At 46.0% G+C, this 26426-nt stretch overlaps 1 protein-coding gene across 22 annotated transcripts in view; it reads right to left on the reverse strand.

Annotated features, from left to right (window-relative positions):
- The window catches only part of NOD1 (nucleotide binding oligomerization domain containing 1), a 92404-nt gene that overhangs the window by 28977 nt on the left and 37001 nt on the right, over positions 1-26426 (reverse strand). For 18 of the 22 annotated variants that reach the window (XR_010322738.1, XR_010322731.1, XR_010322730.1 and 15 more), the window contains 9 exons: positions 25254-25428; positions 19198-21022; positions 16581-16664; positions 14367-14450; positions 13553-13636; positions 10536-10619; positions 9549-9632; positions 6652-6735; positions 2499-2582 (listed from right to left, as the gene is read on the reverse strand). Coding sequence is in view for 2 of the 22 variants with exons in the window: in XM_023544314.2 (XP_023400082.2) it covers positions 2499-2582; positions 6652-6735; positions 9549-9632; positions 10536-10619; positions 13553-13636; positions 14367-14450; positions 16581-16664; positions 19198-21022; positions 25254-25428 (2588 nt within the window). In the remaining 20 variants the exon portion in view is untranslated. The other 4 variants (XM_064290112.1, XR_010322743.1, XR_010322744.1 and 1 more) reach the window with 4 other exon arrangements.

Here is a 26426-nt window from a genome sequence, read left to right on the forward strand (position 1 = left end):
ACAATGTATCCCTCACTAGATGGCAAACCCATGAGGCCAGGTGCATTTTGTTCACCACTGAATTGTTGATGCTAGCACAGTGCCCGACACATTCAAACATATTATTATTCAGTGAATGATTAAAGACACAGTGCTGGTCCCTGGGACACGCCAGTGACCAGGACAGAGTCCCTACCCTCAAGGAGCTCACGGTCTGCAGGAGATAGCCTCATGAAAAAGCTATTATAATGGGGTGTGAAAAATGCTATAATTTACGACGTTCAGATTATTGAAAACTGCTACTTTCTGACTTTTAACTCACCAAGGCACTTCAGACTACAAAATAAATATCCATAATGTCCATATGGATAACGAATTGAGGGAGACCAGTGCATCTCGGCCACTGATGTCTCCAAACAGAGCTGTTCCCTAAATCCAGCTCCCCTGCCTGCTCGACCACATCTGCCTGGTGTGGCAGCCTTTGAACAGGGCCCAGTCCCATGAGGTCACATAGACAGAAACACATTCTGAGCAGCTCTGGGGACAAGCCAGGCACTGAACTGCAGATAATCCCAAGGCCAGCACTGCAGCCATCCATCCTGCCCTCCCAGAATCTGGCAGGTTCCCCTCCTCACCCCCTACATGCAGGCCTGTCTCAGGCTTCTTTGAAACTAGAGACACCTGGCCTAATGTAATAGTTCCTTGTATAGGAACAGTGGCCGTTGAGAATCAGTAAATGCATATTTTAAAGCTTGACAGAATTAAAGCAGCTTCATATCCTTACAACTCTCTAACCAGCTTATAAGAAAAATAGAGGCCACCTGTCACTTGCAAACTGTTCTGAAGCCTGCCTGCCACCTTCCTCTTCTTCTCTGCCTGTTCTACTCAAGCAAAAGAGTTAACAGGAAATGGAGAGGTACTAGGCAAGGGATCATGTGTGTGAGGGCTGCAGGGGAGAAAAGCAGACCAGCATTCCGTCAGTTCTAACGTGCCTTCTGGATTGAGTGGGCTGGGCTTCTCAGCACGTATGCCCAGTGTCCTTCATCAGTCTTGTTGAATCTGCCTCTATTCTCTATGACAGTGTTGTTCAAAAGGTTTGTTTTTTGACTGTGACCCAAAATAAGAATTACATTTTACATGTGAACCAGCATCCATACTCACATGCATGCCCAAGATAAAAGATGAACAAAATAATTCTCCATACCATGGTATTCTGTTCTTTTCTGTTATATTTTTTTAAAACATTGCTGTTTGCAACCCACCAATCTGATTTTATGATCCATTAGTGAGTTCCAAAACAAAGTTTAAAAAGCTTTAGGAGCTGAGGCCAGGGCAGATTAACCAGTAAGCAAGGTATGCGCAGGTTCACAGTAAGCAAGGTACACACAGGCATTTACTTATTACTCAGTACTGCACAGTTTCACGTGAGTTTCAGAACATCTCTGATGTGGTGAAAACAGGTGAAATTGTGCATTACCAATTAATAAGTAAGCACAAGTAAGCCCGTGCATACCTTGCTTCTTGGGTAATCTGTCCCGGGAGCTGAGGGCAGGGAACTGTACCTCAACATTTTGGGTTCTTCAGCTCTGAAATTCTCCCCATCATGAAAAAAGAAAGTAGCTAATAAGAAACTACCCCTTGAGCTGAGGGATTGGGTTCATAACGCAGGAGCCCATATATCTCAACATAGCAGGAGCATACAGTCCTGTGGTCTGTGTCCTCAATGGAAACCCAGCTCTGCCCCTACCAGCTTCTCCACGTGGGCCTGAGCCTCACTCTGAAGGGCTGTCTCCAGTCCTAGAGTTGATAGCAAATTTCAAAAGCACTTACAAGTCCATGTTCAGGTACACAGGGCCAGTGCCAAAACCCTCAGTTCTCAGCTTGGTTGAGCCAGCACTTTTAAGAGGCCAGGTCCCTTCTGTCATGTTAATTGCTGTATCCCCAACACCTAACATGATGCCTTGCATAAAACAGGTACAAGACAGCGGTAAGTGTTTTCACTACCAAAAAACACCCTGTGTATTCTACATGCGCATCTACTAGTATGGACCCCGTCCCACCTCACCCAGGCAATTAAATTATGAAGGGGGCTGACGAGTGGGCGGGGGGGGTGTCTTGTGGGAAGCAATAAAGAACAGGGCTTAGTGTTATATGAAAGCAAACGGTGTGGTTTTCTCCCACTAGCATTAACAAGTTCTCAAAGCAGAAACAGGAAACAGAGAACACAAGTCAGCTCAAATCCAGCCGCTGGCACAGGGGAGGCGAGCACAGACTGGAGTCATGCAGTCTGGGCCAAATTCTAGTTTCTTCTCTTGAGTGTGACCTTGGACAAGTTTGACTTCACCTCTCTGGGCTTCAGTTTCTACATCTGTGAATTGGAGATAATACCACATACTTTGCAGGGTTGTTGGAAAGATGAGGAATAAATGGGAATTTCCCTACACGGTGCTTGGCACACAGTAGAAGGTGCTGAGTAAACTGTCATTATTGTTGTTATAACAAGTGGTGAAGGGTCTTACCAAATCTCTGTTATGCCGGTGTTCTCCTGCAATGCATCTGCCAGGTGGGCAACCCCCTTGGCTGTGATCTGGTTCTGGATAAGCCTGAAAGAACACATGTGTGTGAAATACATAATAGTGGATTAAATCTGCCCCCCTTGTTAGGGAGTTGTAAGGGTATAATGGGATAAAAGACAGGGTCAAGGGAAGAACTGTCTCCGCTTGACTTTTAACCTTGCTAAGGTTGTCTTGATCAGGCCCACTAGAATAAAGGACATTCTTTTAAAATTTTTAATTTTTTCTGTATTTTTATAGTGAACACAATATATCTGTTTATTCATATGCAGACAGTATAATACATGAGTATATATTTTATATATATATATACACACACACACACACACACATATATACATACCCATACATATGGAGCCCTGATGGCACAGTGGTTAAAAGCATGGCTCCTAACCAAAGGGCTGGCAGTTTGAATCCATCAGCCGCTCCTTGGAAACCCTATAGGGCAGTTTTTCCCTGTCCTATAGGGTCGCTATGAGTCGGAATTGACTCAACGGCAACGGGTATATGTGTGTGTGTACTTGACATTTTTATTGCAGAAGCACCTAGTCAAAAATGTTTAGAGGCCACCTGTCTAAACAATAAATTCTAAGAAATACATCAGGCAAACAGGCAGTCTTCTAGGTGGGTAGGGAAAGGCAAGGCAGTTTTTAAAAGTAGCTGCCAACTGGTCGTTTTCCACTTCTCTAGGGGTGGGGCTACAAAGGCTTCTAAGATGGTACCACATTCTCTCTAACATCCAAGAGGGAGGGAGGAGAAACAGTTTTCAAATGCTGCCACTCATGGGTCCCAGTGGAAAAGCGTCGATTTTGTTTCTGATTTATTATAAGCCTCTAAGACTGTGCCCGTTATGCTGGGTGGCAATAACCCAAACGAAACAAAAGCTGCAGATATGGCTGGAAAGCCAGGAAATTCCTGAAATGTTCCCTGGAGCAGCTCTGCTTCTAACCCAACCAGGAAATAAATGCAGCTGGAGGCAGCAATGTGTTTATGCTTCGCCACAGGCTCACTCCTGGCTAGTTGAAGGACAAGGCTCCTGCTAAATCTGACCCTTAGAAATTTCCTGGAGATATCTAAACTCTTTGAGGGACAGAGCAGCCGGGGCTGGGGTCTGGGGACAATAGTTTCAGGGGATACCTAGGTCAACTGGCATAACAAAATTTATTAAGAAAATGTCCTGCCTCCCACTTTGGTGAGTGGCTTCCAGGGTCTTAAAAACTTGCGAGCGGTCATCTAAGATACATCGATTGGTCCCATCCCACTTGGAGCAAAGGAGAATGAAGAAAACCAAAGACACAAGGAAAATATCAGCCCAAAAGACTAAAGGACCACATGAACCAGAGACTCTACCAGCCTGAGATCAGAAGAACTAGATGGTGCTTGGCTACCAACAATGACTGCCCTGACAGGGAACACAACAGAGAGTCCTGGACTGAGCAGGAGAAAAGTGTGGAGCAGAAATCAAATTCACACGAAAAGACCAGACTTAATGGTCTGACAGAGACTAGAGGAACCCCGAAACTATGGCTCCTGGACACTCTGTTAACCCAGAAATTAAACCATTCCTAAAGCCTACTCTTCAGACAAAGATTAGACAGGACTATAAAACAAAAAATAATACCCGTGAGGAGTGTGCTTCTTAATTCAATCGGATACATGAGACCAAATGGGCAGCTCCCGTCTGGAGGCAGGATGAAAAGGCAGGAAGGGACAGGAACTTGCTGAATGGACACAGGGAACCGGGGCAGAAAGGAGGAGCATGCTGTCACATTGTGGGGATTGCAACTAATGTCACAAAACAGTGTGTATAAATTTTTATATGAGAAATTAACTTAAACTGTAAACTTGCACCTAAAGCACACACACACACAAAATCTGACCCTTAGAAACCCTGGGCACTGACCCAAGAAGGCCCCAGACTAGGGCCCATGCTATTGTGACTGATGAAGCATGAAAGGGCCTAGCTCCTCAGAGAGGCAGTATAGTATAGTGGTTAAAAAGTCCCCCACCTCACAACCCTGCTTTTCAGCTATGGCACTCCGAAGAAAGACACTTAGCTACCTGCACCTCAGTTGCCTCATCTATAAAATGGGAATAATTATAAGATAACTTTCCTATAGGTAAGTGAGGTTTCAATGGCAGGATATGTATGAAGTGGTTCTCACAACTCCTAGTACAGCACTCAGTGGAAGGGAGCTCTTATCACCGTTACTGCCCAGGCGTGCAGGACTACTACTCGTGGAGGTGCTGCAGCTGGGACCTTGTGCTCCCAACCCCACCTCCTAAAGGCTGGGACCCCTGGGCTCAGTGGCACAGATGATGGTCTTCCAGTGAGCATGACCCCAAGTGTAATTTGGACACTTTTACGAAAGGAGCAAAAAATAGGGGCAAGAATTAGACACAGAGTTCTACATTCAGTTAAATGCCCCTGATTTCTAGTCACCACCTTCACAGTTTTGAGTGCAAGGTAAGCTGCCTCCAGCCAAGACTGGGCAAGAGGCAAGGTAGGAAGACAGTACTTAATGTCCCTAAAAAGCCTGTCAGTGCTCAGGCCATCTGTGTCTGGTGGGTCTGACCTTAACTAGGGCCAGCGTGTTCTCTGCATGCACAAATCAGACAAGATCCTCTTTCTAGCCCTGTTCTAGCTCTGTTTTCTGCAGAGGCGCTAGCATGGCACCTAGGGGAAGGCATAAAAGAAAGTCTGGAAGCCAAGGAAAAAACAAACAAAGAGGCGTAAAAGTAGCACCAAAAAAACCCCAAACCTGTTGCCGTCGGGTCAATTCCGACTCATAGCAACCCTACAGGACAGAGTAGAACTGCCCCATAGAGTTTCCAAGGAGCGCCTGGCGGATTTGAACTGCTGACCTTTTAGTTAGCAGCCGTAGCACTTAACCACTACGCCACCAGCATTTCTAGAAGTAGCACAGTTTGGCTCTTTTTTTTTTTTTTTTTTGCAGAAATTGACAAGCTGATCCTAAAATTCATATTGAAAGGCAAGGGACCCAGAATAGTCAAAACAATCTTGAAAAAGAACAAAGTTGGAGAACTCACACTTCTTGATTTAAAAACTTAATACAAAGCTACAATAATCAAGAGAGTGGGGTCCTGGTATCAGGACAGACATACAGATCAACAGAATAGAATACAGAGCCCAGAAATAAACCCATATGTTTATGGTCAACTAATTTTTGGCAAGGATGCCAAGACAATTCAATGGAAAAGAATAGTCTTTTCAACAAATGACGCTGGGGCAACTAGATTATATATATATATATATATATATATATATATATATATATATATATATAGCCACATGCAAAAGAATGAAGTTTAGACCTCTACCTCAAACCACACACAAAAAATAACTAAAAATGGATCAAAACCTAAATGTAAGTTAAAATGATAAAACTCTTAGAAGAACAAAGTTTTAAATCTTCATGAGCTTGGATTAGGCAATGCTTTCTTAGATATAGCATGAAAAGCAGAAGCAACACAGAAAAAGTAAACTTGGACTGGACTTCATCAAAATTAAGAAAGCAAAAAAAAAAAAAAGCCCACAGAATGGGAGAATATATGAATGAAACACTGATACAGGCCACAAGGATGAACCTGGAGAACTTACGTAAAAGAAGCCTGATACAAAAAGACAAATACTGTATGACCTACTTGTATGAAGTATCTAGAAGAGGCAAATGCAGAGGGACAAAAGTTTAACAGTGGTTACCAGAGGGCGAGGAGAAGGGAGAGTGGGGAGTTGTTACTTAAGCATCACTAAATTTCAGTTTAGGGTCATAAACTTTTAGAAACAGATAGTGGTGATGGTTGCCCAACACGGAGAATGTGCTTAATGCCACTGAATTGTACATATCAAAATTGTTAAAATGAGAAATTTTTTGTTATATATATTTTACCACAATAATAAAAAAAAAAAAACCCTAAGAAAATGAAATTTGCACAACCTTGTGAATATACTAAAAACCACTGAATGGTAGACATTAAAAGGGTGAGTTTTATGGTATGTGAATTTTATCTCAAAAAAGATTTAAAAAGTCGCACAGTCTGAAATTCTAAGGTTCTCTAAAAAGGTTCTCTGAGTTACCATAAATGTTGCAAAGTCTGGTTGATTTTCAGCATTTCTGCCAAGCTCTCTGCCACTTCATCATTGAGTTCATTTTTGGTCAACCTAGAAAAGAAAGGGGTGTTTACTCAGGAGAGTCCTGCCTGCATCCCGAATAGCAGAACCCAGCCCAGGTTTCTCCAGCGTATGCTGTTGCTCACTTGCTGAGAGAATCAGCAAACCGCCCAGCTTAAGCCCAACCTCTCAACTCCATGGATGACAAACGGGGATTCATTTCCAGTGAAAGCTTTTACCCAGCCTCCTGCAGCAAGGATACACGCTCCCTCCCCATCCTTGCTGAGCCCTCAGATTTCACAGAAAATGGGGGGCCATTGCTTCCTTCTCAGGTCTCCCCAAATCCCTTGAACATCACTGACAGTGTTACCAAAGTCAGCCATATGAAGACCTATAAAAGCCTGCCGATTACATATGAAATGTGTTCAGTGCTTGCTTTGATCAGGTTTTGCTATGTCTATTTCACCAAACGTAAAATAAATATTTAAATTTCAAAGAATGTGGTTGGTGCTTTGCTCTGAGGCTAGTTATGAAGAGCCCAAGCTTAGTGACTAATAGTCAGGGAGTCCCCCAACCACCCTTAAAGCCAGAAGTGGTCTGGGTAAAGCACTTGAAAACAGGGTTGGATGCTATCGTGACAGTGGATGAAAGAATGACAAAGAAGAATGGAATAGAAAGAACATACAGAATCATTCCTAGAAGGGCAGTTTGGTAGTGTCCATCCAAATTGTGCAGCCCTGGCGATGCAGCGGTTAAGCGCTTGGCTGCTAACCAAAAGGTCGGCAGTTTGAAACCACCAGCCCCTCCATGGGAGAAAGATGTGGCAGTCTGCTTCCTACAAGATTTACAGCCTATGGGGCAGTTCTACCCTGTTCTATGGGGTCACTATGAGTTGGAATCGACATGATAGCAATGGGTTTTGGTTTATCCAAATTTTAAATGTGTTACACTTTGAGCCAACAACTACACTTCTAGAAATTTACCTGGTAGTGACCAAAGATATATATACATAAGGATTTATATATTTCACTATACATTGTAGTTATGTGTCATAAGGAAACATTTGAACAAATTTAAATGTCTATTGATTGGGGTGACAAATTAAGTAAATTGTGAACATCCACTCAGTGGAACATCATGCCGCCCGTGGCAGGAGTGAGGGAGAAAAGGAAGAGGCGGGAAAGCATGGCGTGTCGGTGTATGCAGGAGCCAGACACGCCAGGGCTTTATCACTTACTAGGAGGGAGACCGCAGACTGGTGGCTTAACTTCTCTGGGCCTGAGTCTTCTTAACTGTACAGGTACATAGTAATAGTACAGAGCTTATAGGGTGGTTGTGAAGTGAGTTAAGGTAAAATGCCCAGAATAGTGCATGGCACTCAGTCAGCACTCAGGAAATGCTAGACATTAACATTTTTTTAGTTATGAAAGCAGTGGTTCTCAGCAGGGGGCTATCATCAGAACACCCTCTCCAGGGACAACTGGCATTGTCTGGAGACATTTTTGATCATCACCATTGGCAGGAGTATTACTGGTATCTAATGAGTAGATGCCAGAGATGCGGCTACACATCCTACGATGCACACACGGGATGGTCGTCACGACAAAGGATTATCAGAACCAAAATGTTAATGATGCTGAGATTGAGAAACCCTGGCATAAAGGGATGTATAAAAAGCATGTATAATACATACATGGTTAAGATATTTTTTTAAAGCCACTTGCTAAATGCTGGGGCCCTGGTGGCACACTGGTTAAGAGAGCTCAGCTGCTAACCAAAAGGTCGGCAGTTCAAATCCACCAGCTGCTCCTTGGAAACCCTATGGGGCAGTTGTACTCTGTCCTATAGGGTCACTGTGAGTTGGAATTGACTCAAGGGCAAAGAATTTGTTTTTTTTTGGGGGGGCGGGGGGTACGAAAAATGTTTTTCATATAAAAAAAAACATATACATGGGTATATATCTGAATATACACAGAAAAAAGGAAAAGGTTACATCTGGAAAACATGATGAGGGAGGTACTTCCACTTACTACTTTCCAGACCTCAATGTTTCACATTTTTACTATTTTAAAAGATTTTTTTTGAAGGAAAAAGAATAAAAATGTATTCATTGGCCAGCAGGTTCGAGATCAGAACTCTCATTAAAAATTCTTCAGTACTTGCAGTAACTAATTTAGCAAATATCTAATGAACTGGGAGTGGAGGAAGTCTCTCACTCTTAAGGAACTTATGATACAAGTAAATAAAATAAATCTTTTATTTAAAATATAATAAAAATAGAAGATTAAATGGCACAAAAGGAACAAAAAGCCTTGTCAGGAGGAGGGCAAAAGTCACCTAATGAGTGCCCCTGGAGGGCTTCCTGCGACACGGGGTAGGTGAGCTGGAGCAGGAAGGCTACATCCTGATGTGGACAGCTGGCCCAGATTGGGGCCCATGTCCTACTTCTGTACCTGTTGGTGCCTCTGGAGATGGTGATAATCTTCTCTAGGGGAAAATTAAAGGAGTCCTGGTGGCGCAGTGGTTAAAATGTTCAGCTGCTAACTGAAAGGTAGGCGGTTCGAACCCACCAGCAGCTCCATGGGCGAAAGATACGGCAATCTGCTTCCGTAAAGATTACAGAATTGGAAACCCTATGTGATAGTTTTACTCTGTCCTGTAGGGTCCCTGTGAGTCAAAATCAACTCAACGGCAATGGGTTTTGGTGTTTTGTTTTTCCTTAAGAGGAAATTAAGTTATCAACCTAACTTTGAGGAACAGGCTAAAGCCTTTCTAATTAAGAGGAAGCTTTCCAGCTTTTAGGCTGTGTGCAGCACCTCGAATAATTCCTGAGACCCACCCTTCAAAACGACTCTGATCATTACCAGAGTATCCTCAGAGACGTGTTCTGCTGCAGGGCTCGCGCAAGGCTCTTTCCTCCTTCTGTGGAGATGCCGTTGAATGCAAGACTAGGAAGGAAACGCTTGATGCAATTATCAGAGACACTTCCACACTCAGCTTTGGCTTCAGCAACCAAAGCGGCCAGGAAGACTCCAGCTGGATGTGGTGTTTGCCCAGGCTGATTTGTGACAGGAAGCAGAAGTGATTGGCTGCACCAGCAGCTCCCAGGCCTTGTTGCTTCAGCGCCCATGCTCAGAGCATGAGGACAGGTGCAAGATTGCTCAAAGATTGACCAGACAGGAAATGGAACACCAGCAAGGCCTGGCCACACACTGTGGACTGGGCTCGGTTCTTCAGGTTTCTACATAAGCAAAGGGCTTAGGAACCCCATCAATGAGACCTGGAGAAGATCCTTCTCTTCTCATAAAGAAGGGTCTGTGCTGTTACCCCCCACCATCTTGGATTCCCTTTTGGTGGCAGGAGGGACATGGGTAAGAGGGAGACACCAAGGCTCTGGGATTTGGCCAGAGACCTAAAAGAGGACTAGGAAGGAGCATGTCTGTCCCAGTACTGTTCTGAGAATTAGGAAGGGGAAGAGATTTGCCAGCCAATGTCCCTTTCAGTTTTATCTGGACTAATTCTTCCCCAGACCTCAAGGGGCATGGGGAAACTGTGGGGAAGGGAAATGTTTTCTACCTTAATCAGGGTGTGGTTACAATGGTGTGTACATACGTAAAATTTACTAAGTTGAACACTTAAGAGTAATATACTTTACTGTATGCCCCTTATGCAACAATAAAAAGTTTAAAAAATATCATACACACAAACTGCACCCCCATTAGGAAAGCCACGTGCCCTCTTTCCCTTGGCTCCTCCATGGGCAAAACAAGAGGAGAACAGAGTGGCCACACTGGCCACACTCCCTCTAGAAAGCCCCCCGGAGACAGTGGGTCTTAGAAGGCAGCAGTTACCTCAGGGAGGTCAAGCTGGGGTGGTTCCTCAGAGCCTCTGCAAAGGCCTTTGCTCCTTCATCACCAACTGTATTGCCCCACATCCTGGTGGCAGGGCAAGATGGTGAAAGTTAGTTCCCCCAAAAAACGACACAGCCACTCTCACCCCTTAATTTCTGCTAGTGGCATGGCTTGATGGCATACCCAACAGGCAGATGTTTTTTTTTGGTCCCTGGAGCTGTGGCCTAAAGACTAATTCCTTACCCCAGGCCCTGAGTGGGCTGCTGTGGATTGATTTCAAATGCCAAGGGAAATGTAAGAATAAAGAGAAGTAGAAGCCTTGTGAACAGAAGCTGATGAGCAAGTTGTATAACTAGAGACCATGTCTCACCCCTGAGCTTTTGGAGAGCTGTCAGTCAGAGAGGCTAAGTTCAGGGCTGGTTCCAGAAAGAAACTACCTGCATGTCACCTGCTGAGGGTGAAGAGGGCACCAGCCTGGAAGGAAGGTCCTGTGCAGGTGCTGGGCTGCCAGCATCAGTCCACCTTCATACAAGGGAGTCACAGCCCTTCATGAGGACACAGTCAGCATGCCATGAAGCAAAGATAAAACCAAAAGAACCCAAACTCGTTGCCATCGAGTCGGTTCTGACTCATAGCGACCTTATAAGACAGAGTAGAACTGTCCCACAGAGTTTCCAAGAAGTGGCTGGTGGATTCGAACTGCTGACCTTATGGTTAGCAGCCAAACATTTAACCACTGCGCCACCAGGGCACATTTAGAAACCTTATTGACAATGTTCCCTTTATGTAAGGAGGACGTTACCAAACTATGCACTATGGATTGTCTCAGTCTTGGGTGAGAGGGAATTGGAATGACAGCCATACTCTCACCCAAAGCAGATAATCTGAGAGGCTCTGGCCTCTCTGAGAGCCTGAGGTAAGACATTGGGCTTCAGAGCCACACAGCTGGACTCACATCCTGGCTCTGCCACCTACTACCTGTGTGACCTCAGACAAGTTATGTAACCTCTTGAGTCTGTTTCCTCATTTGTAAAATGAGAATAAGAGTATTCCTTCGTACAGTTGTTGTGAGGATTAAACGAGTTAATATATGCAAAGCACTATTATAGCAGAGCTGTGGCTGCCTCAGCAACATACTGTCACCAAGTGTTATGGGTTGAATTGTGTCCCCCGGCCCAAAATATGTTTGAAGTCCTAACCTAACCTGTGGATGTAATCCCATTTGGGAATAGGGTTTTCTTCGTGAAGTTAATCAGACAGTATCAGCATAGGGTGTATCCTAAACCTAATCACATAGACACAGAGACAAGTGGACACAAATGGGATAAGACAGATGCCACATGGAGATCACCAAGGAACTGAGGAATGCCACGATGACAGAAGCTGAAAGCGACAACAGTCTTCCCCCAGAAAGGACATAAGAGAGAGCCTTCCACTAGAGCTGGTGCCCTGAATTCAGACTTCTAGCATCCTAAACTGTGAGAAAATAAATTTCTCCTCTCTAAAGCCACCCACTTACTGTATTTGAGTTTATAGTGCTGCTAGGAAACAAGGGAAACCCCAGTGGTGTAATGGTTAAGAGCTTGGCAGCTAACCAAAAGGTCGGCAGTTTGAATCCACCAGGCGCTCCTTGGAAGCTCTATGGAACAGTTCTACTCTGTCCTATAGGTTGCTATGAGTTGGAATCAACTCAGTGGCAACGGGTTTCGTCTTTTTTGGTAACTAAGACACCAAGCAAGCTATCTGCCTACAAACCTCCATGTATGGTTTGCTAAACATTCCAGCAAATACTGACTATAGTATGAGTTTTTCAAAGCATTTTACTTATAAAGTGTGTGTACTATAGAACTGAGTGGTTATCAAATTTTTTAGTGACATGGAAAACTACTCATGACATGAGATTTAGTGAAAAAGGTAGGATAAAATTCTGTATATAGTTCGAACTCTACTGTATTTTAAAAGGAACCCTGGTGGCACAGCAGTTAAGTAACGGGGCTGCTAACCAAAAGGTCAGCAGTTCAAACCCACCAGCTGCTCCTTGGAAATCCTATAAGGCAGTTCTACTCTGTCGTCTAGGGTCTCTATGGGTCAGAATCAACTTGATGGCAATGTTTTTTTTTTTCTTGGTATTTTAAAAAATGGAGCAAGAGAGAGAAGGGGGAGGGGAGGGAAGGGAAGGCTAAGTTTAACTGACCTCAAATGTTAACAATAATTATTTCTTTTTTTTTAATATAATTTTTATTGTGCTTTAAGTGCAAGTTTACAAATCAAGTCAGTCTCTCACATATAAACTTATATACACCTTACTACATACTCCCCTTACTCTCCCCCTAATGAGTCAGCCCGCTCCCTCCTTCCAGTCTCTCCTTTCGTGACCATTTTGCCAGTTTCTAACCCTCTCTACCCTCCCATCTCCCCTCCAGACAGGAGATGCCAACATAGTCTCAAGTGACCACCTGACGCAAGTAGCTCACTCTTCATCAGCATCATAATTATTTCTGATGAGTGATTTTTATTTTATTTTTCATATTTTTCAGTTTCCAAATAAAACTGCCTTTTTTTATAATCAGATAAAAAATATATAACAATGAAAAGCTTTAAAAAGCCTCCATTAAAAAAAGACAAAAAACCCAGTGCCCTCCATAAATTAGATACATCATATTCTTAAAATATAGCCCATTTTGTAGAAACTTCACAGTAGAAACCCTCTCCCCACTATATCATATAGGGCTAGAACACCTCCCTCCGTGTGCAGATCGTGGCAACATTGATTTGGGCATGAGTTCAACAGAAGTCCATGCAATTTTAGTTGTAATCAATCCTGGGACTTCACACAAGGTTTCCCACGCAGAAGCCAGGGGGCCTCCGAGGCATCAGTGGTGAAAGTTCTCTGCAGCCACTTTCCCACAGCTTGCCCCTGTGGTCCTGTTGGTAGATTTCCGTACTAAAAGCCTGGCTGGCCCCACATACATAAAGCAGGCAACATCACATACACACATGCGTTCGCTTCTACTCACCCAACGTCACAGATTGATTTGCTGTTCTTCACAGCCAGGGCGAGACACTTGCCTCCTTCACTTGTTATTTTGTTTAGTCCTAGCCTGTAGAGAGAGTCATGGACAGTCTACCTCTGGAATGAGGGGACTCCAGTGACAGGCTGCCCACCTCCCCAGCACAAGAGCCCCTCCTGGCCCCTCTAGGAGGTGTGGTCTCCCTCTTGGACCCTGGAGTCCATTAAAGCCATGTCCTGGGCTTCCTGTCAGGGAAGGACTTGAAGCTCTGAGGAAGCCAGCCAGGCAGGGTTCCTCTCCTAATGTTCTGTAATTTCTGGAAAAACAGGGGGACTCGACCGCCCCCTGAGGTTCTGTAAAGAACCTCAGGAGGATCCCTCCTTTCCACACGCACCCTAGGTAGTCCCTCTCATTAACTGCGAACGGTCCAAGGTGAGCCGAGTCCAGCGCTCTGGACCCTTTGCTGGACATTCCTATGACAAGGAGGGGATCGAGCTCTTGCCTGCCATTAGCTAAGGGGGAGGATGACTTCTTTTTCTAGTACTCAGGAGAGGGTGAGAGTTACAGCCTTCCTTACTGTCAACAGTTTGTGAAATCAAAATGTCAAGCCTTCGCCCCACCAATGAAGTCCAAGCCTCACCACCAGTTATCATTTCTCCACATGGCCGGTTTGCCTTCCACTCCTCTGGGGCAAGCAGAAGACTCTAGGGTGAAAGCTCTTTAGGGTGACATTTATTCTTTGAGTAATGGAAGGGGTGACCAAGAGAAGTGATGGAGAAGAGCAGCTGTTAAGGAACCTGTCACATCCAACTTCACTTACTTAAGGTACGCGAGGCTTTTGCATTCCTCCAGGATTCTGGCAACGTACTTGGCTCCCACATCCGTGATCTGGTTGTTGTACAAGCTTTGAGAGAAAGCACAGGCATGAGACTCTGTAACTCCCAATGTCATTTAATGATCCCAGTTTTTTAAAAAAAAGTGAGTAGGTGCTGTTTGATGCCTTCCAAAGCCTGGGTTAGAAGGAGAAAGAAAGAGCACATAGACACCAGGGTTTGGGGCTTGGGGGCCCCACAGCCTGGGCTCAAATGCCATCTCCACCACTTTCCCCAGCGTTATGACTTTGGATTAGTTACTTAACCTCTCTGTGCCTCAGCTTGTCCATCTGTAATACAGAAGTAATAATCAAATCATAGCTCTCTCACAGAGGATTATATGAATTTTTTTTTTAATGATTATATGAGATAACGCAAAGCCCTGGCACGTAAGTGCTCACTAAATGGTAAATAATAATAAAATAACCATTGCCACTGAGTTGATTCTGATTTATAGTGGCCCTACAGGACAGAGTGGAACCACTCCACAGGGTTCCCAAGGAGTGGCTGGTGGATTCGAACTGCTGACTTTTTGGTAGGTGATGGGTATTATTAGATGAAGATTACAATCAGAATCATGGGGGGGGGAGTTGCTCTCCAAATACTGGGACCTTCTCAGTGTCTACCTTCTAGTCATTTTACCACTTGATAGTGGTAATTCAACCATAAGGTAAGAAGAAGCTGAAAGTGGTAACTAAACTGAGGTTTTGAGTATTCCATAACCACACAGAACACCAGAGCTGAAAAGGGGCCTGGACCATTTGCTTCATTTTAAATGTCCTCATTTTAAAGCTGAGACTCAAAGAAGCTGAACGGCCAGCTCCAGTTTACACAATCAATAGCAGCCGTGCGGCTGGTTGTATTGGCCACAATCTCTTATCACAAACTCCAAAATTCTCAAGGCTCTGAAAGCCCTAAGCTTTCCATAACTCTTTTGGAAACTGATGTGAACTAATTATGGTTCTCATTTATCCCACTTGGTTTGAATATTCATATATTTTGCTGAAGAAATATTAAAGTTTTTCAAAATGGGGTATTGGACAAGACCCCACTGGGCGTGTTACCATTGTATATATACTGAATTCTAATTCACGTCTGCCCCCAAGAGTTTGGATGAGGGTTTAGGAACCCATACTACTGAAACCTAATACATAGTGGGTTTTTTTTTTTTTAAATGATGGTGGAATTTTTTTTTTAATTGTGCTTTAGGTTAAAGTTTATAGCTCAAGTTAATTTCTCATACAAAAATGTATACACATATTGTTTTGTTACATCAGTTTGCAATCCCCACATAGTGTTTTGATGTTTATAAAACATACCCGCCATATATTCTCTCATTTCATCCCCCAATAACCTGTTGAAACCAGCTGCACAAAAACTGTAGCTGTTGTTAGCTGCTGTCGAGTCAGCCCCTGACTTGTGGCAATCTCATGCACAATAGAACGAAACACTGGCCGGGCCTGTGCCATTCCCACGACTGGTTGTAGATTGGACCACTGTGACCCATAGGGTTTTCACCGGATGATTTTTCAGAAGTAGATCGCTAGGCCTTTCTTTCTAGTCCATCTTAGTCTGACAGCTCCAGTGATACCTGTTCATCATCATAGCAACATGCAAGCCTCCCCCGACAGATGGGTAGTGGCTGCGTATAAGGTACACTGGCCAAGAATAGAACCTGAGTTTCCCACATGGAAGGTAGGAATTCTACCACTGAACCACGACTGATCCCTCTGCAAACATCACTTGTCCCTGTTATGATGTCAGTTTTACAAGTGAGAAGGCAGAGGCTCAGTGAAGTTTTGCAACTTGCTTGAATAGTAAATACTGGCTAAGCCAAGGGCAGAACCCAGGACTCTCAGCTCCCAGTCCAGGGCTCTTCCCAGTGACATGGGCCATCAGTTTCAACCATCCAGTGACCCACACAAATGGCAATTTGCTGCTGCCCTACATTACAACTGTGTAATGGGCCCAGTATTCTTGAGAAAGGAAACCCTGGTGGTGTAGTGGTTAAGTAGTGCAGTTGCTAACCAAAGTGTTGGCAGTTCGAATCTGCCAGGCACTCCTTGGAAACTCTATGGGGCAGTTCTACTCTGTCCTACAGGGTCGCTATGAGTCGGAATCGACTCGATGGCACTGGGTTTGGTTTCTTGAGAAATACATACCCCAAAAATGTCACGATTTTGTATTTGGTCAGCTCTTCATATAGCACCTTCACCCCCCTGTCAGTGATCTGGTTCACACTGAGTCTGAAACACAACAGGAAAGACAAGTAAAAATCAGAGCAGCTGCTCATTACAAAGAAGAATTAATTCCACAAGGACCCAGAAGCGTACAGGCCCTGGAGTCTTCCCGGTTATCCACACCTGCCATGAGAATGGCTGTAACAGCCAGCCAGGCAGCCCTAAACCTGACCTGCCACCTGAAAAGGTCAGGTGTGCTGCTGTTGAAGGAGACTCCTCGTGTGGCGTGGTCTGTGTGGGCAAAGTGCAGATGCCATCTCAGTAACCTAAGTAACTAGGCCAGACTTAGAAGGAGGGCCAGGAACAGGGCCTTTGGGATTGTGAGTATCTCCTGGACAAGGGCCAGCCATGTACTGGAATTTCTCTGGGAAGTCTCTATACAAGCAGGAAATTTTAACATAGCCAAGTGGCAAAACACAAGTTTTCATTACCAAGAAACCCCCATAACAAACCACCCTAATCCTCTAAATCCTCTATCTTGTCATTGAGGTGGAGCTGAAGGACAGAATAAGGCTCGGGGACAGATGGGAGTGAGAGATATGGTGAGAGCCAGGGATCAGGTAAGGAAGTAGACCAGGGGCTGCCCAAGTTTTTTTCTGTAAAGGGCCAGGTAGTAAATATTTCAAGCTTTGTGGGCTATATGGTATCTGCCACAACTATTTAGCTTTCTAGTGTGAAGCAACTATATGTAAATGAATAAGCGTGGTGTGTTCCAATAAAACTTTATTTATAAAAACAAGCTCTAGGCTGAATTTGGCCTATAGTCTGTAGTTTGCTGCCCTGTGTATTAAGTAGTAGGCTGAACGTGTAAAGGCTTGATTTTCAGGCCCTAGAAAATGATGGGGTCAGACAGGCTGTACCCATTCACACCCCTCACAGTACCCAGTTCAGCCTGGGACCTAGTGTGTGCATACACTGCACCTTCAGGGAAGGCCATCCCAGGTGGCATACAAGGTGTATTTGTTGACTCCCAATATTTATGCTCTCTTAGAAACAGAATCTCCCAATTTGTAGCTGGGCACTTGTGACCAAGTTCTGCCCAATGAAATCTAAGCAGAAGTATTTTTAGCAGTTGCTAAGAAGTCTTACAAGACCGGGATATGCCCTTCTTTGCCTTCCCTTCTTCCTGGTAGCTAGAACGCAGACTGATGGCTGAAGGTAGCAGGCAGGCAGCAGGGAGGATCGAGCAGCTAACAGGAGTGGGCCTGGGAGCCACCTGCTAGCCCTGAGCTGCTCACCTCTAGATTCCGCACAAGGGAGAAACAGGCATGGAGTGGACCACCACACTAAACCAGAATTTCCATTTTATAAGATGGCACTGGGCTTGGCTTGGCTTGGGCAAGATGGCAAAGTGAGGCCCTGGGTGTGAAAATGCCTAAGGCTATAGAGGGAGGCAGAGCCCTCAATGAGGGCAGAGAACAGACTCCAGCCCTTGTAATTTCCAAGCAAGGACAGCCTTTGGCTCCCAGCATCCCTCCATCCCCACACAATTTACACACTGGCCTTGGTACAACAGGCCCTGAGAAACTGTTCCAAATCCCCACTGCTCTTGAGAATTGTCTGAGCCAGGTAATGGAGAATTTTAACTCTGGTAGAGCTTCACAGGAAAACCTGGTGGCATAGTGGTGAAGTGCTACACCTGCTAACCAAAAGGTTGGCAGTTCAAATCCACTAGGTGCTCCTTGGAAACTCTATGGGGCAGTTCTACTCTGAGTCAGAATCAACTCGACAGCAACGGGTTTGGTTTCTGGTTTTGGTTTAGAGCTTCACAAAGGTTTATTTTACACAGGAAGCGTTAACAGAGGAAACTAGGTGCCTTTCTCTCCCCTCAACAATCAAACAGGAAAACAACCCAGAGTGAGCGTTCTTTACTGAGCATCCTGGCGGCACAGGGCTGCTGGCTTTGATCATGGAAAGTAACCAATACCAACTAGCACAAGGTCTGCTTTTTCTGCAATAATAAAAGCTTTCATGTGCCCAAAACTTTACACAGGCTACCTCTGAGCTCATATCAATCTTAAAAGGTAGGCATGCATCTTTATGCATCCTGGTTCCACCATGCTCCAGCTGTGTGATCTTGAGCATTATGAACTTCTCTGTGCTTCTGATTCCTCTTTTGCAAAAACAGGAATAATAACAATACCTGTGTTACACGGTTGTTAAGAGGATTATATAGGGGGTATTTGTAATGCACTGCACCCATACTCAACAAATGCTGGTTGCTTTTATCGTAATCGCTAGGATTGTTATCATCTCCTTTTGCCAGATGGGGACACTGAGGCTTAGACAGGTTAAGCAACTTGTTCGAGGATACTCAGCTGGTGTTGACCCAGCTCTGCCTGACTTCAAAGATTTGCTCCTTGCCCTCTGCCACCTGAGAGAGAGAAGGTGCAGATATTCTGAAGCCAAGGGTTAGGCATCCCAGGATAAAGGGTGGTCCCGGAGTTTCTGATCCACAATGCTAGTTCTGGTGTCCCCAAGCCTAGCCTCCCCCCACCCCCGGGCCTCACCTGCTGCTCCCTGGGCCCGGCAGCCTCACCTGATGATTGTAAGGCGGCTGAAGCAGGGCTGCAGCTCCTGCACGCCGTAGTCATTGAGATTGTTGTTGTCCAGGCTGAGGGCCAGCCGCTTGCGGAAGTGGTGCAGGACGAAGGAGAGGGCGCTGCAGTCGGCTGAGTAGGCGTTGCAGAAGGTCAGCTTGAGGTAGTTGGCACAGATGCCCCTGGCCGCCAGCTTCCCCACCTTCTCACTCTGCGTCTCGTAGATACAGCGCAGCATCCAGATGAAGGTGGGCATCCCATGCACCTGGCTGACGCCCTCAACCTGGACTCGGGGCAGGCTCTTCAGGTAGGACCTGAGGCTGGCAAACAGGTGTGCCCACAGGGCCTTGCGCTTTCTCTTCAGGGCTGCCACGGGCACCAGGTGCCGCAGGAGTTTCTGTTTGGCTTTGGACAACAGCCCACACAGGAAGAGGTTGGTGAACTGAAAGTGGTCCCTGTTCTTGAATGGGTCTTCCCCCACCAGGCCACTGCCCCCCAGACACTGGAAAGGGAGAGAGCGAGGAAAGCAGGAGGCTACTGCCGCCTCCCCAGGAGGTGCCCACTCCTGGAAGAACCTGAGCAGCTCCTGCGTGCCCACCTTGTTATCCACCACGAGGAAGAAGGCTGTAAAGAAGGCCTGGAGGGTGATGTGGAAAAACTCATAGGATGGCTGCTCCCCTTCGGGGCCCAGCTCCGGCACGGCCCGCAGGAAGCCCAGCTGCAGGTCCCCCTCCTGCATCTGGGAGGCCTGCACCTGCTCCTGGCTGAAGACAAACAGGTTCTTCTCCATGCCCTGGTGGGCCACCTGGCCCAGCGTGTGCAGCATCCCTTGGCCAGAGCGGAAGGTCTCTGCCTGGCTCCGAGTGTTGCGCTGCACCAGGCTCGTGGGTTGTGTCCTGTTCAGGTGGACCTCAGTGACCAGCAGGAAGACATCAGTCAGTGTCACCTTGCAGTCAGGCAGCTGCAGGGTGGTGTCGAAGGTGGCGTGGAAGTGCTGGAAGCAGCGGAAGATGATCCAGCAGAAGAGGGGCACTGCACACAGGCTGCAGAGGTTGGGGTTGGCTTCCAGCTGGTCCAGCAGGCGGGACTGCAGCGTCCGGTCAGGGAACATCTGCCGGGTGTAGGCCTGCAGGTGGCTGGGGGAGAAGCCCCGCAGAAACACCTTCTTCCTAAGGAGCTGGCGTGGGATCTCGATGCCTGTGCGGGCTGTGAGCAGCTTGGTGGCCCCCTTGAGCAGTTTCCCGCTGAGCAAATTGGCCAACAGGACAAGGGGGTGGGCGGGTGCCAAGGGGGAGGAGGTGTCAGGCACACTGCTCAGGTCGAAGTCTGAGTGGAGCTCATCCAGGCCGTCAAAGGTGAAGAGGGCTGTGTGGGGGAAGCGCAGCAGGAAGGCGAACACCTCCTCGGGGTCCTGCTCCGGGTAGCAGTAGTGCTTGAAAAGCAGGTCCTGCAGACACAGCGTGTCGCTGTCCTTGAAGCAGCTGAACATGCGGCAGCGGAAGTGGAAGAAGAACTTGATGCCAGTGTCCAGCTGGCCTGAGGCCCAGAGGCCCTGCAGCCGCCGCAGCAGCATGGACTTGCCCACCCCGGCGTCGCCAGACACCAACACAGTCTCACCCTGCTCATTGAGGATGCCTGTGGAGTGGTCCAGGAGGCCAGCCAGGCTGCCCAGAGGGCCCAGGCTCTCGTTGGTGAAGCTGACCAGCTCCATGATAGTGTCTGTGTACACCTCCTCCAGCAGGAGCTCCTCCTTCTGGCCATAGCACAGGATGAACTTGGAGTCTCGGCCCAGGTGATGCCGTAGCTTCTGGGTGTACCTGCTCACTGTGGGGACAGCGGGGCAGGAACAGCGATCCCAGGAGGACAGGGGTCAGGTGAGAGGCGGGGGCAGAGGGAGACACACAGAAGAAGAAACTGCATCAAACAGGAGGACCCCAAGTAGGAGAAGCAAGCACATACACAAACAAAAAACACAATTGCGACCCTGAGGCCACCTGCAACTCCTCAACTGCAGACCCTCCAGAGCCCCAAGGAGCCAACCTTCCAGAATCTGAAGGTCCTGGGGCTTCAATCCCTCTGTCTGGCCTCCATTTAGCCAGCCAGAGGGCGACAGATCTCAACTGGGATCAGTATCTGAGACCAAAAAAACCCAAACCTATTGCCGTCAAGTCGGGTCCAACTCACAGTGACAGGCCTCCCTTATTCCTCCGCACAAGCTTGTCATTGACCTGCAGCCAGAAATGGAGGGCCTCTCAAACCTGAGGGCCATGCTGGATGGCCTGCTTGCCCCGCCCCGACCCCACAGTCCTATTCAAAGAGCACAATCCACTCATTGAAATGATGACTGCTAAGGAAGAAACTACCCTCACCTTTCTTTTGCTTATAACACGTGCTCTTGCAACAAACATAAAACTGGATGCCAAAACCTCTGGTGATAGGATATGACCTTCATCATTAACCTGGATTAAAATTGAGTTGTCCCTCATCTAAAACACCACAACTGGGTAAATTAACATAAAAACCAGCTCTTACAGATTGAACTGTGTCCCACAGAAATGTCTGTCAACTTGGCTAGGTCGTGATTTCCCGTACTGTGTGACTGTTCACCATTTTGTGATCTGATGTGATTTTCCTAGGTGTTGTAAATCCTCCTCTATGATGTTAATGAGGCAGGATTAGAGGCAGTGACGTTAATGAGGCAGGACTCAATCTACAACATTAGGTTGTATCTTGAGTCAATCTCTTTTGAGATATAAAAGAGAGAAGTGAGCAGAGAAACAGAGGGACCTCATACCACCAAGAAAGCAGCGCCTTTGGACCTGGGGCTCCTGTGCTGAGAAACCCCTAGACCAGGGCAAGATTGATGACAAGGACCTTCTCTCAGAACAGACTGAGAGAGAAAGCCTTCCCCTGGAGATGGCACTCTGAATTTTTTTTTTTTATATTGTACTTTAGATGAATGTTTATAGAACAAACTAGCTTCTCATTAAAGTTAGTACACGTATTGTTTTGTGACCCTGGTTAACAACTCCACAACATTTCAACACTCTCCCTTCACAACCTTGGGTTCCTATTACCAGCTTTCCTGTCCCCTCCTGCCTTCTTGTCCTTGCCTCTGGGCTGGTGTGCCCTTTTTAGTCTTTTTCTGTTTTATGGGCCTGTCTAATCTTTGGCTGAGGGGTGAACCTCAGGAGTGACTTCATAACTGATCTAAAAGGGCATCCGGGGCCATACTCCCAGAGTTTCTCCATTCTCTGTCAGGCCAGTAAGACTGGTCTTTTTTTGTGAGTTAGAATTTTGTTCTACATTTTTCTCCAACTCTTTCTGGGACCTTCTGTTGTGATCCCTGTCAGAGCAGTTGGTGGTGGTAGCCGGGCACCATCTAGTTGTACTAGACCCAGTCTGGTGGAGGCTGTGTGGCACCCTGAATTTGAACTTCTAGCCTCCTAAACTGTGAAAGACTAAATTAATTGCTCTTTGTTAAAGCCATCCACTTATGGCATTTCTCTTATAGCAGCACTAGAAGACTAAGACAACGACCCTCCAATATCACAAAGCACACCAGCCCTGATTCCCAGAGAGAGGCCCTCAAGATCATTGACCCTTGGCAAACACCACAATGTGAGCCCAGGCCTGCCCACCGGGCAGTGGGCATGCTACCATGTTTACATGGGCACTGTGCTCTCAGCAGACCTGAGCCATGAAAATACGCTTACACCAAATGGGAGGGGATCTTACCCAAGTAAAAGGGTGTTCCATAAATTCCTCTAAGATAGTGTTTTGGATTTTAATTATAATTAAATTAACAAAAATTGGACACATATCCCTACTTCGGTGGAACCCTGCTGGTACAGTAGTTAAGAGCTCAGCTGCTAACCAAAAGGTTGGCAGTTCAAATCTCAGGGCTCCTTGGAAACTCAAAGGGGCAGTTCTACTCTGTCCTATAGAGTTGTTATGAGTCAGAATTAACTCGATGGCAACGGGTTTCTGCACAGTTCCAGAAATTCACCTATAACCCTTTCGCATCAACTTAGTCCAATTTGGTGGTCTGTTTAAAAATTATAGAGTTACATATTTTTACACCTTTATTGGGACATAATTTACATGCCATAAAACTCACCCACTATAAATGTTGTATACTAGTCAATGACTTTTAGTAAATTTATAAAGTTGTGCAAACATCATATCACCACAATTCAACCTTAGAACATCTCCATCATCTGCCCACAATCCCCTGGAGCCCACTTGCAGTCAATCCCTGCTCCCACTCCTGGCCCTAGGCAACTACTGCTGTGCTTTCTGTCTCTACAAATGTGCCTTTTCTGGACAAGGACGCACTGGAATCGCAGACTATGTAATCTTTCACATCAGCCTTCTCAGAAAGTGAACTGTCACATCAGCCTTCTCAGAAAATGAATTATACTTTAAAAGCTATTAAAGGAGCTGGTTATTTAAAGGAGCCAACAGAGATGTCTTTTCTAAGAACTACTCACCACGGGACCATTTTCATTTTTCATGGGGCAAGGAAACAAGGGGAGGCAGGAAGGAGAAGTCGGAGGAGGAAGCTGACTACTGCTGACAAGAATCTCACCACTCATGGTGCCTTTCTGGCTCTGTGAGGCCACAGAAGCCAGCTTCGCCCTGATACTCAGCTGGTTGGCCTTGCTGCCCGGAAACATACCCATGACTTTCTGGACGTGTCTCTTGCTTTCGTTTTCAAGGTCCAACTGGATTCTTTAAAAGTCAGAGTTTGGCAGACATTCTTTACTAATTCAGATAAACTACTGTTTGGTTCAAAGAAGACTTCAGGGAATAATTTTTCATTTAAGGTTTAAAGATTATCTCAGAGCAATAGTTTTGGGGTTCATCCAGCCTCCATGGCTCCTGGATTCCCTGAGAATTTGAAATCCTGTTCTGCATTGTGCTCTTCTAAAGAACTATCTACATGGGACCAAACTGAGGGTAAACTTTAGGGGGCAGTGAGTTTATGTCAGAAAAGGAGGGTGAGAATGAAGAATGTAATCAATGTCACTGAATCGTACATGGAGAAATTGCTGAATTGGTGTATAAGTTTTGCTGTGTATATTTTCAACAACCATAAAAAAAGTTTAAAAACTTTAAAATATAGAATATTATGAAATAGTGTCTTAAATAGTATGCAACTGAAAAAAAAAATCAGAGTTTGGGACCTGGGTATTGCTGTATTGCCCACGATTGTCTCAAAGTGGAGAGAGCAAAGGAGTGGAAAGAAGATACCCTAGACTAGACTATAGATCGATTATACGCTCTCACAGGTCCCTGAACTGCTGTTACCCTTTACCACCATTTGCAATTAAACATTTGTGTGGTTACTTAATTAACATGACCTCCTGCAAGAGAACCATGTCAGTGTCTGTTCACCATTGTATCCCTGGTACCGTGTGCAGGGATTTGGTACACAGTGGCTGTACCATAACTTCTTGATGACCTAACCAGTTAACGAATCAGCAGGGTCCCGTGTTGCTTTGGAAATAAGGACTTGCACCCAGAATGGATAGAAGAATATTTGGCTTAGAAAGATCTTCAAAAGAAAACAAATTCAACCTTGAATTTGTGCAACCAGTAAAACCTCTACAAATTGCAGAATGGGGGTAAACAAGAGGTCAGAACTGAGGCCGTACCCACATTTCTACAGGACCAGATGGCTACAGGTGGTCAGTTCAAGTGCAGGCTACACTTGGGAGACACAGGTCAGCTGTCCTTTCATAAAATGAAAATAGCACCTCTCTGATGTGCCATGGTGGTTCAGCTGTTAACCAGAAGGTCCACAGTTCAAATCTACCAGCCACTCCTTGGAAACCCTATGGGGCAGTTCTACTCTGTCCTATACAGTCTCTGTGAGTTGGAATTGACTTGACAGCAACAGGTTTGGTTTTGGTTGAGGTGGAACGTAGGTGCCGGCAGTGGTGGACCATGCCTTTGTGCCCCACTGGGCTTGCACTACAGCATCGTTAGCTTTGCAAATCCCAGGGCCTGGCTTGTACCAGCGTCTGCGGTCCCCTGGAACTGACCATACCTGGGTCGGTGTTGACCACAACTCTGCTCTGAATGAGCTGGGAAGGAGAGAAGCCAATCTCCAACAGCCAAGGCCTGAGGTCCACATAGGCATCCGCAAGCTGCTGGAGCACGTAAAGGAGGAACTCACACACCTCCTCACCCTTGCTCTGTGCCAGGTCCAGAAGTTTGCGGACCTGGTGGTGACAAAAGGAAGACATGAGCTGGCAATAGGGACAACCTCCTATGAGAAAGGCCTCAGGCAGGCAGATGGCAGGACTCTGAACTCACTGTAGCCCCTAGCTCAGGCATCCTCTAGGTGTGAGAGTCTACTTGGTGGAGGCCTAGGATCTGCGAAACAAACCACCTCAGAAATAAACCTACACAGCTCTAAGTAAACAGAAGATTGCAAAAGGACAAATATTGTATGAAACCACTGTTATAAGGACTCTAGATAAAGTTTAAACACAGAAGAAAATAGTCTTTGATGGTTATGAGGGTGGGGAGGGAGGGAGAGGGATATTCACTAACTAGATAGTAGACATAAATTTTTTTTAGGTGAAGGGAAGGTCAACACGCAACACAGGGATAGTCAGTACAACTGGACTAAACCAAAAGCAAAATAGTTTCCTGAATACAACCAAACGCTTCGAAGGCCAGGGTAGCAGGGACAGGGTTCTGGGGACTATGGTTTCAGGGGACATTTAGGTCAATTGGCATAACAAAATGTATTAAGAAAATGTTCTGCGTCCCACTTTGGTGAGAGGCGTCTGGGGTCTTAAATGCTAGCAAGCAGCCATCTAAGATGCATAAATTGGTCTTAACCTACCTAGAGCAAAGGAGAATGAAGAACACCAAAGACATATGGTAAAAACGAGCCCAAGAGACAGAAAAGGCCACATAAACCAGAGACTCCATCAGCCTGAGACCGGAAGAACTAGATGGTGCCCGGCTACAACTGATCACTGCCCTGACAGGGAACACAACAGAAGGAGAACAGTGGGATGCAGATCTCAAGTTCTCGTAAAAAGACCAGACTTAATGGTCTGACTGAGACCAGAGGGACCCTGACGGTCATGGTCTCCAGACTCTTTGATAGCCCAAGATTGGAACCATTTCTGAACCCAACGCTACAGATAGGGATTGGCCTGGACTATAAGATAGACAAAGATACTGGTGAGGAGTGAGCTTCATA

This window comes from Loxodonta africana, chromosome 8 (genome assembly GCF_030014295.1).
Source record: "Loxodonta africana isolate mLoxAfr1 chromosome 8, mLoxAfr1.hap2, whole genome shotgun sequence".
In the NCBI taxonomy this organism is placed as follows: domain Eukaryota; kingdom Metazoa; phylum Chordata; class Mammalia; order Proboscidea; family Elephantidae; genus Loxodonta; species Loxodonta africana.